The sequence below is a fragment of the Neodiprion fabricii genome, chromosome 1 (assembly GCF_021155785.1).
Source record: "Neodiprion fabricii isolate iyNeoFabr1 chromosome 1, iyNeoFabr1.1, whole genome shotgun sequence".
In the NCBI taxonomy this organism is placed as follows: Eukaryota; Metazoa; Arthropoda; class Insecta; order Hymenoptera; family Diprionidae; genus Neodiprion; species Neodiprion fabricii.
This window is the reverse complement of record NC_060239.1, coordinates 30206166-30218599: the sequence shown is the minus strand read 5'-3', so window position 1 is coordinate 30218599 and position 12434 is coordinate 30206166. Positions and strand designations below refer to the sequence as shown.

The following is a 12434-nucleotide window of genomic DNA, read 5'->3' as shown; positions in this document are numbered from 1 at the left end:
AACGAAGGTGTGGGCGTGTTCTTTTTTCATGGCAAAAGAAGAATAAGACTATAATTGAAAGCTATGATGTTAAATTAAGAATAAAAAATGTTCTTTTTTATTTATCATCAATACCGTGATATGTCGCACAAAAATATGACATCTTCATATACGTATGTTGCTATTTTGGATTTATATGGGGTTTCAATGATATTTATTTTAAGTAAATCACTAGCCTATACCATGTAGCAGGATTGGGAATAGAACAACGTTCATTATAATTCGATATTTTTCATTCTTGCACCATGATTAAGTGTACTCAATTATGTTTCACTCTGTAATAACAAATGATTCACCGCCCAACAACCATTCATTATTTCTGTCAGTCAGAACTCGAACTCGATTCAGTTTGTTTTCTTGATTTTTTCGATTTTTTTATCTTTTTCACTTTTGTGGATGACTTTGTTTTCTTTTTTCGAGAATCAGATTGTGAGCTATCTGAACTGGACCCTGAAGATTCACTCTCAGAGGACGAACTTACTTTCGTTCTTCTCGATTTCTTATTTTTTAGTTTCTTCTTACCTTCACCAGCCTTTTTTCCCTTTGATTTCAGCTTCTTCGCATTTTCATAATCAAGCTGTTTTTTCTTCAGTTTCTGTTTTCGTTTGATTTGTGCATCAGATTTTTTTTTAGAGACTTTCTTGTTGTCACTATCATCCGAGTCAGAGGTGTCCTTACGCCGCTTTTTCTTCTTAATTTTATTTTTTGGCTCATCCGAATCTGAAGAATCACTTGATGTCGTGGTATGTTTTCTTTTTCTCAATTTTTTCTTTGAACTTTTAGTTTTTTTATCAGACTCAGAGCTTGATTTAGATTCTGATTCACTTGATGAGTCCTCAGACGATGAGCTACTGCTCATTTGCTGTGATTTTGAATTACGATTTTCTGGTACACTTTCTGTTTCCTTGCTCCTGGCTGTTTTTTCAACCTCCTTATGTGCAGATTCTATTCGTCTATCTTTTGAACTATAATGAACTTCTCTTCCCCTAACATCAATGTTACCTTTTCGCCCATTCTTGTTCGACCCCTTGTCATTTCGGTATCTAATTTGTCCATCACCATCGCGTCTGTGTCTCTGTTCATTTTGCCCTTTTTTTCGTTGATCTTCTTCCCATTTATTGTTTACTCGGTCTTTCCTTTCCTCGTGCCTCGTCATTACGTTAGATACCTGTAGTATCCAAAACACCGGACAGATAATTTAATTGACAAATCAGGAGAACGAATGTGTCGAGAAAATAAATAACGAGGAATATTCATTTCATATACTGTGTTTACATCTTGTTACATGTGTGTAACTGTGTTCCATTGTAGATGACATTGAAGCTAAATTATACACGGATGATCATTATTTAATAAAATGTAATAAGAAAGGTTGACGTACCCTTCTGTCGCGTTCAAAGTCTTCCCTATGTCTTCTATCTCTGCCAGTACCTCTCTCATCATTATTGTTACTCCTGTTATCATCTCTACGATCTCTGCTTCTATAGTTGTCGTCTCGTTTTTTGTTCTTTTCTGATCTGTATCTGCCTGATTCGTCTTTCCTTCTTCCACCCGTATCTGTTTTGCTCTGATTATAGGTATTTTTAGGTCTTTCCCACGAATAATTTCTCGGATAATAGTTCCGAGTGGTCTCTCTGTCATGAGATCGTCTATCATTATTTTTGTTATTCTTCCTATGTGTCTCATCTAGCGGTGTATGCTTTCTGTTTTCCTGGTGATACCGTTTTCTTTCACTCTCCTCCCTGAGAGAACACTTTCTTTCTTTGTCTTTATCATAGTCTTGAATCTTTTGTTCTCTACCATTTTTGTTATTAGTTTCATGTGAGTTCCCATGATTTTGATTCACTTTCTCTTTGTCGTCATAATACTGAATCCCCTTTCCTTTACCACGCCAACGCATTTTTGATACCGATTGGGAGAAATCAACGTGTATTCGTCGATCGTCAATCAGTACATTGTCCATCTTAAAATATGCATCTTCACAACTCTTTCGATCCGCAAATTCGACAAATGCATACTGCAACGAATCTCCAGTTTGACGATCTCTTATAACTTCACAGCTGGAAGAATAAAATTGTTGTAATAAATTGCATGAATTACTAAAAATTGAATAGTTGAATTGTGGAAGAGGGAAAATATCTTACAAATTCTTAAATAAAACCTATTGGAAGTCTGTACTTTTATTCAAAGCTTGGCTGTTTTAAATTCGAAAATTCTCAATAAACTATCGCAAACACAGATCATTTTCCCTGAATTGAAAGGTTTACGCGCCCTCTGGTAATAGATATTTACAACTAACCCAACAACTTTTCCAAATCTGCTGAATATGATTTCTAAATCATCATCACCAGTCACTGGGTTTAGTTTACAAACAAACAAAACGTTTTCAGGTGGTGCCATATCAGCATCAGGCAGATCTCCGACAATTTCAAGGATGGTAGCTCGTGCCTTTGCCTCTCTTTCTTTTCTCATCTCCACTATCTCCTCGGCAGTCATGCCTGCTGTATCGTCAATGACTTCATCAGCTCCGATTCTGTCACTCTGAAAATGATTTTCAATTAGTTCTCTAAGCATGGATTGATAAAAATTAAAGAGAAAAATAATAGTACCATCAAAGCTTCCTTGGTACGCTCTGGACTTTTGTCTGGAATGACTAATCCCAGTGGATCATCGTACGGGTCTTCTAGAATAACAGTGTGCGAAATTCTAATATCTTGGTAAGGTCTGAAATCTCCGTCGCATATTGCTTCATTAAATTTAAGGACAACCTCTAATCCTTCTGTGATTTCACCAAAAACGCAATGTTCTCCATCTAGAGACTGAAGTTCAGATCCAAGAGTTATGAAAAATTGTGATCCCAACATATTGTTGCCACAATTGACCATGGATATCAAACCCATCCTGTCATGTTTTATTTTTGGCATCTGTTCTGCTTCATAGTACCTAGCTTTCTCTCCTAGAACAATACCGTACACGCTTTCTCCACCTTTTCCAGTTCCCGTAGGATCGCCAGTTTGTGCAATGAAACTGCTTTGCACCGAATGGAATAAGCTCCAGTTGTAGTATTTGATCTTGCAAAGTTTCAGGAAATTCCGGCATGCTGTAAGACGTATTGAATTGTTACACTTCGTCAATAACTAATACGATGACCATCAGTCACGTATCTTAGGTTAGGTTAAGTTAGGTTAACTTTGGGAACAGTTCAAAAATTTTTGTACGTAAAAAAATTAGTATCATCTCACTTACTCTGTGGGCGTTCTGCGGTGAATAAATCAACAGTAAAATCACCAACTGTTGTTTCAATTACAACAGCCATCGCGTTGATATCAGGAATGGTCAAATTTATTCGAACATAACCTACGCTTTGAAAATGTGAAATGTTTCTCCGTGATAGTTTACTCTTTAGCTCATTTCAACTGATGGTGGGAGAAGATTATGTATGCCAAATGTACAACGTACAAGTGCGTTATTTCTTTTTTTATAAAAGCAGAAACTTTTCGCTCTCGTTTTGAACACACGTACGTACGCACATGCCAGAAAGAAACCTCCATTGAGATTATATCTCTATGGAAACCTCACATGCCTGATATTGTGCATGCGATACCGATTTTACCGACCTACTTTTGGCAAGTGGAATCTATGCCAGAAATTCGCAATCACACCGCTTGGTACAGCACTGAGAAAATGTTTTGGAATTTAAATCGTAGCGGTAAGGGACGCGGCGCGCACAGAGATTTGATACAATTTTAGCAATGCTTCACGCGTGGTATCGAACCTGTATAAATAAACATGGGAACGTAAATAGTTGTTGGATATATATAATTTGGAATTGCAATGAAAGTGTAACTTAAAGTTTGCCAAATGTATTGATACAACAAATCTTGGTCTACCTGTACATGTATTTCACTCATTGTCAGTGATAAAATGACCAGGTCTGATAATTATTACCTCAATACTACTATCAATATCATAAAATAACCATCGATTGCAATGTTTATAGTGTTTAAAATACGGTGGTGTAAGCGATTGGCGAAATTATTGAAGAAATGTTAGGAAGGGCTCCGTGCTGATTATCCGGATGGAAGCTGGGTGAGTGTGGTTTTAGAATGTCCCGCTGATTAGGGACACTCCGTATAATGCTAGATTTCCTCGCGAAATTTACTTTTCCGTTTCGTAAGATCCAAGATATGCCGGCGCACGATGCTAAAGCTTGTCTCAGAGACCTGTTGCTGCAGCCATACAGAATGGGATTTAGAGCTGCATTGAGTAGTACCAAATAACGACTTGTGTACCTAAAGATATAAAAAATGATAAAAGTATCTGTTAACGAAATAGCAATTATCAATTCGTCTGGCCTAAATTGAGAATAAAGTAACGGGGCAAGTATAAAAGAGGCTCGCTCACCATAATATATAAATTGAATCTGCTTGTTGCTGCTGCGCTGGGTGCTGTAAAAGCTGATTTCGCTGCAGGATTAGCATTGTGAATGGTACTCGACATATTATAAATACTAATACAAGTAAGGCTAGTATCCTGGCTACTTTTCTTTTGTACTTGACTTGAATGGGATGCTTACTTTTTCGAACAAGTCTTTCATATCTATCCAGCTGTAACAAAGCCAAATTTTCGATGAATAATAGCGGCTCCTCTATGAATCTCATTACAAAAACTCTTACATCATCGACTATGATTTCACTTCACGGACTATCCCAATAGTAAAAAATAATTTCAACACCCACTTTTATTAGAATGGCTGTATGGCACACGGCCATAATGGTCAAAGGAGCCCAAACACTGACACAAACAAAGATACCCCAGTAAGATGCAAGATACAACGAGTTTTCAGTGCAATAAGACTCCAAGTAATCAATCCACTGACGCGTCCGATACTGGCGAAAAAAAGCCAATGGTGCTGCAACGACTAGTCCTGCCACCCAAGTAGTACACAACAATATATAAGTTGTCCTGTGAAAAATAAGATAACATTTTCAGTGTAGTGGCAATAGGTAAACATAAAGCTGGTATAAAAATCTATCAGTTTATTCTAGATAGCTTGTGACAAACTATTCAATAAAGGGTAGTATTATCTGAAATCAATAGGTACCTTTTCGATAGCTTCCTCGAAGTGCTCAGCACGATAAGAGACACCCGGTCATAGCTCACAGCACTCAAACTGAATACAGCGACCAGTGTTAAAGCATGCGAGAGTAATCCATCTAGGTGACAACCAATCGACCCGAAAATATAATTTTGAAATAGGTCGAAACAAAGAAACATCCACGGGCAGAACAGTGTTGTCCCAAAATCAGCCAATGCCATATTTGCAATAAGAATATTCGTTGTTGTACGCAAAGTGGGTGTGCGTATTATCACGTACATAAGGCTAATGTTACCGACTAATCCCAAAACAATCACAGGAATCATAGTTGCTACTTTGAGAGTCACTTCCCATGCTGGCCGCACTTCCCAAATTTCATTCGGAAAATAATACTGCGTTGTGTCGAAGTAATCCTAAGACATACAAATTATCCATTCAGATTAATCAAGACTATGATCACTGATGAATAATGAATTTCACAGTGATTTAACACATTAAACTTAAAAATTAGACGTGCGAAATTAAATATCTTATTTGCTAATCAGAAATTTTTAACAATCGCATAAATTCTAAATACGTTTATACTAAATATGATCAAGAATTCTGTTATAAGTTGTAATAATATTGAATAGATCGTACATCTAAAATACCATGTATATACTTAGTTCCTTGATCCTTGGAAATCGAATCACCATACGAAAAAGACCAAGTATTATTTAACATGTCACAACAATTTGTCTTAGTTTCATCAACTATTTCAAACACAAATGAATAGTTAAGTTGTCACTCCACTTGCGAGTTTACAACTCGAAGAGCAGACAGCTTATTAAATTGTGAGTCCTAGAGAATCTATCAGATTACAGCAGGTGGCACATTAGCCATCGATAGAGTGATTGTTTGCACTGCTCTCTGGCTAGATATGAGCGAAGGATGCATAATACGTGCTTCATCATGATTCATGATTTATTTACCACTGAATTTTGAACTGATATGAAGTATCTTGCTATGCAAGGTAAATAGGGCACAAATATTATTCTATGAAATACAATCTATCAAAAATATGTACCAGATTTTGGGCCGAATTGGTAAGATATGAACATCAGGTTTCGATTTTTTTTTTTTTCTTTTTTAAGATACAATTCGAACATACCTAGCAGATTAGAATATAAATATACGAAAGTATCACTTTGAGTTACAATATAAGTTACTAGAGTATTTTATTTGGCAGACTAAGTGGTACAAGGTACTTCATATTCGGTATACATGTATTTACATAATTACAGATATATGTATGTGTACATGTTCACAGTTCAAGGAATTCCCTTCAATTTACCTATACCTTGTCTTTGTTACATATATATTTACCTCTTTAAGTTAATAAATTAATATAATACTCTTACAATGTATTTATTTTGAATAAATAATATTATATCCTATGATTGCACTAATATAGCCGTATGTACCTTTTGTACTTGCAAGGTTAATTGTTAATCAGTCTGACTTCCTTCTTTAGGTCAATTAATTCCGCATTTCTCCATTTTGAAACACAAACAATCTTCGAAAGTTTAAATAATCTGAAGTAAAGTACGACAAAGCTAGTACATTGTACCAAGCGCAATTCAGTAAATTTAAAACGCAGTAATAAGTTTCACGTTATTTGAATATTTAATTTTGAAAGTTGGATTAAATCTTTAAGATTTTTCGCCATATTTTAGCTGAATTCACTTTAAAAATATCATTATTTTAAAATAACTTTTTCTTTTTTTATAACAAGGTTAAACAACTTTTAACCATCAAAATTAATTAGTCATTAAGTCCTTTACTTGGATTGGAAGTTGCAATAACGATAAAAAGAACGTAAGTAATCCAGAAAGTGAAAAAACATTTGAAAAATTTAATTAGTTGCACTGCATCACGTTTTTCAAAACATGAAGAGATTACTAATTCATAAAAAGTAGAATAATTTGTAATTATTAATAGAAATATCTAAGAACGTTTTTTTTTTAATTAGGAGGAGCCCAACTTGGCATTGTATTATCTACATTGCAATAAAATTAATATATCAACTAAGCGAAATAACGGTTTCCTCGTACCTCGTTATTGCCAGATAGTACCATATTGTTTCGAATATAAGTAGAGGTTTTTTGGTGCTAACATGACCCCCAAAACTCGTCCTTGTCTTATACGCGGGGTTGACTTATATTCGGGATTTTTAGGAAATGTACCTTAGACTAAAATTGGTTCTTATGAATAGTTCAATCATCGGATTAGACAACTGGGATTCACGCTGCGATATTTTAATCTACCCAAGTTCCATTGATATCTACTTAAAATCATTGTAATTTATAAATTAATATCTAAGTATACTTTTGTTATATTAATTTTGTTATAAAAGTCGATTTATATTCAGTACCTAAAAAAAGTCTTGAAATGCAGACTAAAAATTAGAGGTCGACTTATATCCAGGGTTGATTTATATTCGGAACAATACGGTAGTATGGTGGCCAATAAACTCATTTAATGTGGAATTTCAATAATATTCCGTGTACTCCAGTTTTCGTAATACTTTGATGTACAGTTCCTCTCAGTGTTTCTTCAGAGCTTTGCCATTGTAGAGCGTATCACTTCAGTAGTACCTAACTATTAACTGGTAATGTCGACAAACGCAACATAACAACAAAATTTCACTAGCTACAATATCCTCAATCAGATTCCTCTGCTTCGGATGATTGTGCAACTGGTAATGGTGAAGGAATCACTAGATCATCGTCATCTACTTCCTCTTCAGGAAGTAGAAAATTCTCTCCTTCGTGTACTTCTTCTTCTCGAGATGGCTCGGGAGGAGCTGATATATCTTGACCATGTTGTTTCAAGTGATCTTTCAAGGCGAATGCTCTACCGTACGAAGCTCCACAAATAAAACAACTAAATTTAAGATTATTATCTTTCTTGTGCGTTTGTATATGCGCACGAGCAGCATATAACGAGGCAAATGGTCTGGAGCATTCGGTACATCTGAATGGTTTGGTATGGCTATTTTTATGCCCTGCAAGTTGAACTCGAGTTTTGAAAGTTTTCGGACAATACGGACATGTGTATGCTCTTTCTTCCCCATGAGTGAGCAAGTGATGATTGTATACTGAGGATGCTTTAAACCTCTTGCCACAGTGTTGGCAAACATAAGGACGAACTCCGGTGTGAGTTCGCATGTGTAATGTCAAACAGTAAGACACGCGAAATGTCTTGCCACATACCTGCAAAACGAATTTTTTACTTAAATCTCGATTCGGTAGGAATAAAAATCACGCACCCATTTTTATTAAATATTTTTTTAAACTTACCTCACAAGCATGAGGTTTCTCACCAGTATGAATACGTTCATGTTTAACTTTTTCGTGAGGTCTAGCAAAACGACGACCACAATGTTGGCACTGATAAGGTTTTTGGGCGTCAGCACTTTCACTTCCTTCCCCTCGAGGTGGAGTTGGTGAATGAGACTGATTTGGCTCAGTATGGACTGCAGCATGCATTGCCAAACTATCAGCTGATTCAAACTTCCGATTGCAAATAGTACAGGTAACTGAACCACCAGAATGCAAAGCCATGTGTGCTACTCGATATGATTCAGACAAAACTTTTCCTGTAAACAAAATTCATCAATATTGTCGTTACTTGATTTTAAGAAGAATTTTGAAAGGTATTCAACCGTCTGTACACTAGGAAGTCCGAACTGTAAGTGGACTACTTTTCATACATATATTTTTTACCAACTGCTGACCTGTCAAATTTATTATCTAATCTGAGATCAAATTCTCAAAATGTAGACTGTAAAACGAATCATACAGCGTTTTGACTTACAAATAAAAGGTGAAACAATGTAGGTTTTGTTTTAGGAAAATTAGAATATGAATTTTTCAGGGAGTGTCCAAAGAAAATTAATAATTATTCCTTCAAAGAAATGAAGGTATTGTTTAACTAACTATAAGAATAGAGTGAGATAGGGTTGAATAGTCATACCACATTCAGGGCAAGTAAAGGTGGCACTGTGAGTGCCTTCTGGAGCATCAACATGCCTTGCCCTCACTGGCGCATGCATTCGCGAATGCAACCGAAGACTTTTGTGAGATGAGAACTCTGTGCCACATGTGGAACAGACGAACAAACGCTGCATCCCTTCTGTTTCACTATCATGTACCTTCATATGTAGCTGCAATGCTCGAGCTGTAGCAAATGCTTGATCGCAGTGGTTGCATTGATTATTACCACGAAGACAGACATGGACCCGAAAACCTCCCAACTTAGCAAAATGTTCAAGGCACTGATTGCAACGGTACATCCGTGTTGGTCCTGGAGGTAGATTCTTATCTCTGACCTATGAGTTATAAATAAGGGAAAAATGAAACCTAATTGTAGAATTAAAGAATAGAATGGTGATTTGTTTTTCATTCCTCTTTATTTTACTTGAATTTTTTCCGCACCTTTACACCTTCCACGTTTGAAAAAAATTTCTCAATCATAGGTGATTTGGCAGGTGCAGGTGAAGATGTTGGCCGATCCCAAAATCTCTCAATCTGTACGACTTTTCTTGTATACAATCTGCCCTCACTATCGACACATTCCTCTGTTCTTAAAGTATTCATTGTTTGCCGCTGACGACTTCCTGTTACAGGTGTCGGCTCCTGCGGCGGGGTAATCGAAGTAGGTGTTGGTAGGTTTTCCAGTGGTGGTTCCGCCATTTCTAAGACAACCTCTTGCCCATCGTGAAACTCTTTGATATGCTCCAAAACTGAGTTAAAACTCATGCCGCAACTACTGCAGCTATACATGGCATCAGCTTCCAACTGTAAAACCACATAATGACTTTATAAAGAGTTGAATGTTTTCAAATAGTGTAAAACAGAAGCTGCAAATAAATATGTGAAAGCCAAATAGGTATTTCAGTTTATGATGAGACTTGAAAAATCAGCAGCACTTCAGGCACTTACACACTACAATTAATGAAGTTAACCTTATTTACTATTTGATTCTGGATAACATTTTACATGGATTTAAATTACTTCCCTAATGCAAGAAAATAATTTAAAGAATTAGAAAATTAAGCAACACTCTAGTATATAGTTACAAGCTAATATTAGTTAAAAAATATAAGTTAGTATCAAGAGTTTTAGATGTTTTACTACTGTTATATACCAAAATCTAATTGTGACCTCACCACATGTGCATTTCCAACAGTATTATGGAATCTAGTGTCAGTGGATTTGGGAAAACGTTGACAGGGTTGACATGCATACAGAATAAAAAATCAAGTGTTACCTCTTCAAGTTTTACCTCACAGATTTCCTGCTTTACATGAAGAAGTTCTGGATCATTGATGTCTTCTACTTCTTCAACATCTGCTATGAGACTATGAGTATGGCTCATCAAATTACCGTCTTCATTGTCCATAAGTTCTGGCCCCCCAGATAAAATAGTAATAAGATTTTTATCAGTATCTTGATTGTCTGCTTCAATTGTTGTTAATTCTACCAATGGATTTGGTATTGGAGATTTTCTATCAGCTTCATTAACTACAGACGGAACTGGTGATTCCCGAGCTCTCGGCACAGGGGTAACACCATTGACTTGTCTTTCCTCAACATCCATTTTTTCCATCACATTGAATTCTTCTATCATGAAATTATATATTTTCTTTTTCAACAACTATTTTGAGTCACAAAAAATGTTTTACAACAAATGTTCAAACCAAATTTGACAGCTGCATATTTTTATACAAACTTTTCACTATCACTATGGAAATAAACTGGATCACTTCTCTGGTCAGTAAGGCAATACAGCAACAATGATGAACTTTCTTTATAGATTGTTGCATATGCTGTATAAAAATGAAATACAGATTATGAATTTTTCTAACCATTATCACCAGCTTGAATGGAACTTGGTTCGCCCACAATCATAATGTCTCCATCCTTGACAGTGGCCAAGAAGCTCTCGCTAATTTGTTCCACATTTGCCTCCTGCCAAACAGAGAAAGACAATAAATATGGAATATTAACAGACACCATTTTATTTTCACTTCAAATCTAATTCAGCGACGCTTTTAGTTTGATACTCACCATCAGGACTTCACTTTCTGACTCGGGTGACTGACCGCAGTGATCCAGGTGTTGAATCAACGCTAATACAGAGTCAAAACGTTGGGAACATCCAGGGCAGTATAAATTGTCCGTAATACTTAGTAAGTGATACTTCAATGACTGAGGATTGTTGAAAGTCTCGCCACAGCACATTGGACAAACAAGATTCAGTGATCCCATATCTTCTTCAGGGTGTGCCAAGGGAGGCGTACAATGCCGTCTAACCTAACCTGCCTCCGTTACGTTAAGTTAATCAAAAGTTATATCTTCCTAATTTTGATAATATTTAATCTGATATTCTACTGAAAAACATATTAAAAAATTGTTGAAAATTATTAATTCATCGCGACATACCAAATCGTGTCATGTTCTCCAATGTCGAATGAATACTCTTTAAATGCGAATAATTGTGCTTGGTTATTAGTTAGATTTGATTTCAAATGACGATTTATCGCAGCGATAATAATAAAATTCCTCCATGAGAGACAAACTTCAACACGAACAAATGCCGAGCACAACAATCATGAAGTTAGGGAAATGATAAGTGAACTGCGAAGTCTGCCATTGCACTGCGAGATTGTTACAAACTGCTGAACTCAATTGATATATATGATTATAAATGCCCCATTCATTAACATACTCAATTTAATAATGCAGATGTTTCGCAACTTTTTTTTCATTATTTTAAACGATTGATTATTGAACACATTCATACCCAGTACAAGATAGACCCTGATCACGGATCGCAAAGTTTTGCAGCATACTTTTGACAAAGCTAATACATGGCGCCAATTTTAAAATCGTTACGAGCTTGGATCTAATCGATCTAATCAACGTCTACTTCGTTACCAAACTAATACTGGAAAAATTTTAAATTCAATAAATGCTTCATTGCTCGGATCTTCCGTAAATAATGTACATGCGTAAACTTCTTCGTAAAAGTAAAAGTACAAAATTAATAACTTCGGACTCTGGAGTCTCATCCCCATTTGAAGTGCATTTTTATTGTTCTCTTGTAGTGACATCGTCATCTGCAAGTTTTGGATTACGACAATCAAATTCGAAATGATAAATAAAGGATCAGATAGTCTCAGTTATGAACGTATATCTTACACTGAATCGTGAAATTTACAAATTTCCGCTTTCGTACAACTTGATAAAAC

General features: G+C 35.8%; 3 protein-coding genes across 7 annotated transcripts; all 3 read right to left on the bottom strand.

The window, feature by feature from the left end:
* Positions 1-69: 69 nt before the first annotated feature.
* LOC124176522 (peptidyl-prolyl cis-trans isomerase sig-7) lies at positions 70-3614 on the bottom strand. The gene is made up of 5 exons (XM_046557926.1): positions 3286-3614; positions 2649-3139; positions 2339-2580; positions 1421-2099; positions 70-1207 (listed from the first exon to the last, which is right to left on the bottom strand). Exons 1-5 carry the CDS (start codon positions 3353-3355, stop codon positions 362-364), a joined length of 2328 nt encoding a protein of 775 aa, XP_046413882.1. The 5' UTR covers positions 3356-3614; the 3' UTR covers positions 70-361.
* Positions 3615-3852: 238 nt separating this feature from the next.
* On the bottom strand, positions 3853-5940 carry LOC124176585 (neuropeptide Y receptor type 2). Its single transcript, XM_046558073.1, has 5 exons — positions 5777-5940; positions 5144-5550; positions 4779-5004; positions 4444-4646; positions 3853-4331 (listed from the first exon to the last, which is right to left on the bottom strand). The coding sequence occupies exons 1-5, from the start codon at positions 5858-5860 to the stop codon at positions 4043-4045; spliced, it is 1209 nt and encodes a 402-aa protein (XP_046414029.1). The 5' UTR covers positions 5861-5940; the 3' UTR covers positions 3853-4042.
* A 328-nt stretch (positions 5941-6268) lies between these two features.
* LOC124176529 (zinc finger protein 79-like) lies at positions 6269-12421 on the bottom strand. 5 transcript variants are annotated; one of them, XM_046557940.1, is made up of 8 exons: positions 11626-12421; positions 11251-11501; positions 11049-11151; positions 10451-10803; positions 9616-9978; positions 9155-9509; positions 8479-8777; positions 6269-8391 (listed from the first exon to the last, which is right to left on the bottom strand). In XM_046557940.1, exons 2-8 carry the CDS (start codon positions 11449-11451, stop codon positions 7840-7842), a joined length of 2226 nt encoding a protein of 741 aa, XP_046413896.1. In that variant the 5' UTR covers positions 11452-11501; positions 11626-12421; the 3' UTR covers positions 6269-7839. The 5 variants fall into 5 exon arrangements, with proteins under 5 accessions (XP_046413896.1, XP_046413910.1, XP_046413902.1 ...); XM_046557954.1 differs by having other exon boundaries at positions 10466-10803; XM_046557946.1 differs by having other exon boundaries at positions 10451-10800.
* Positions 12422-12434: the final 13 nt, after the last annotated feature.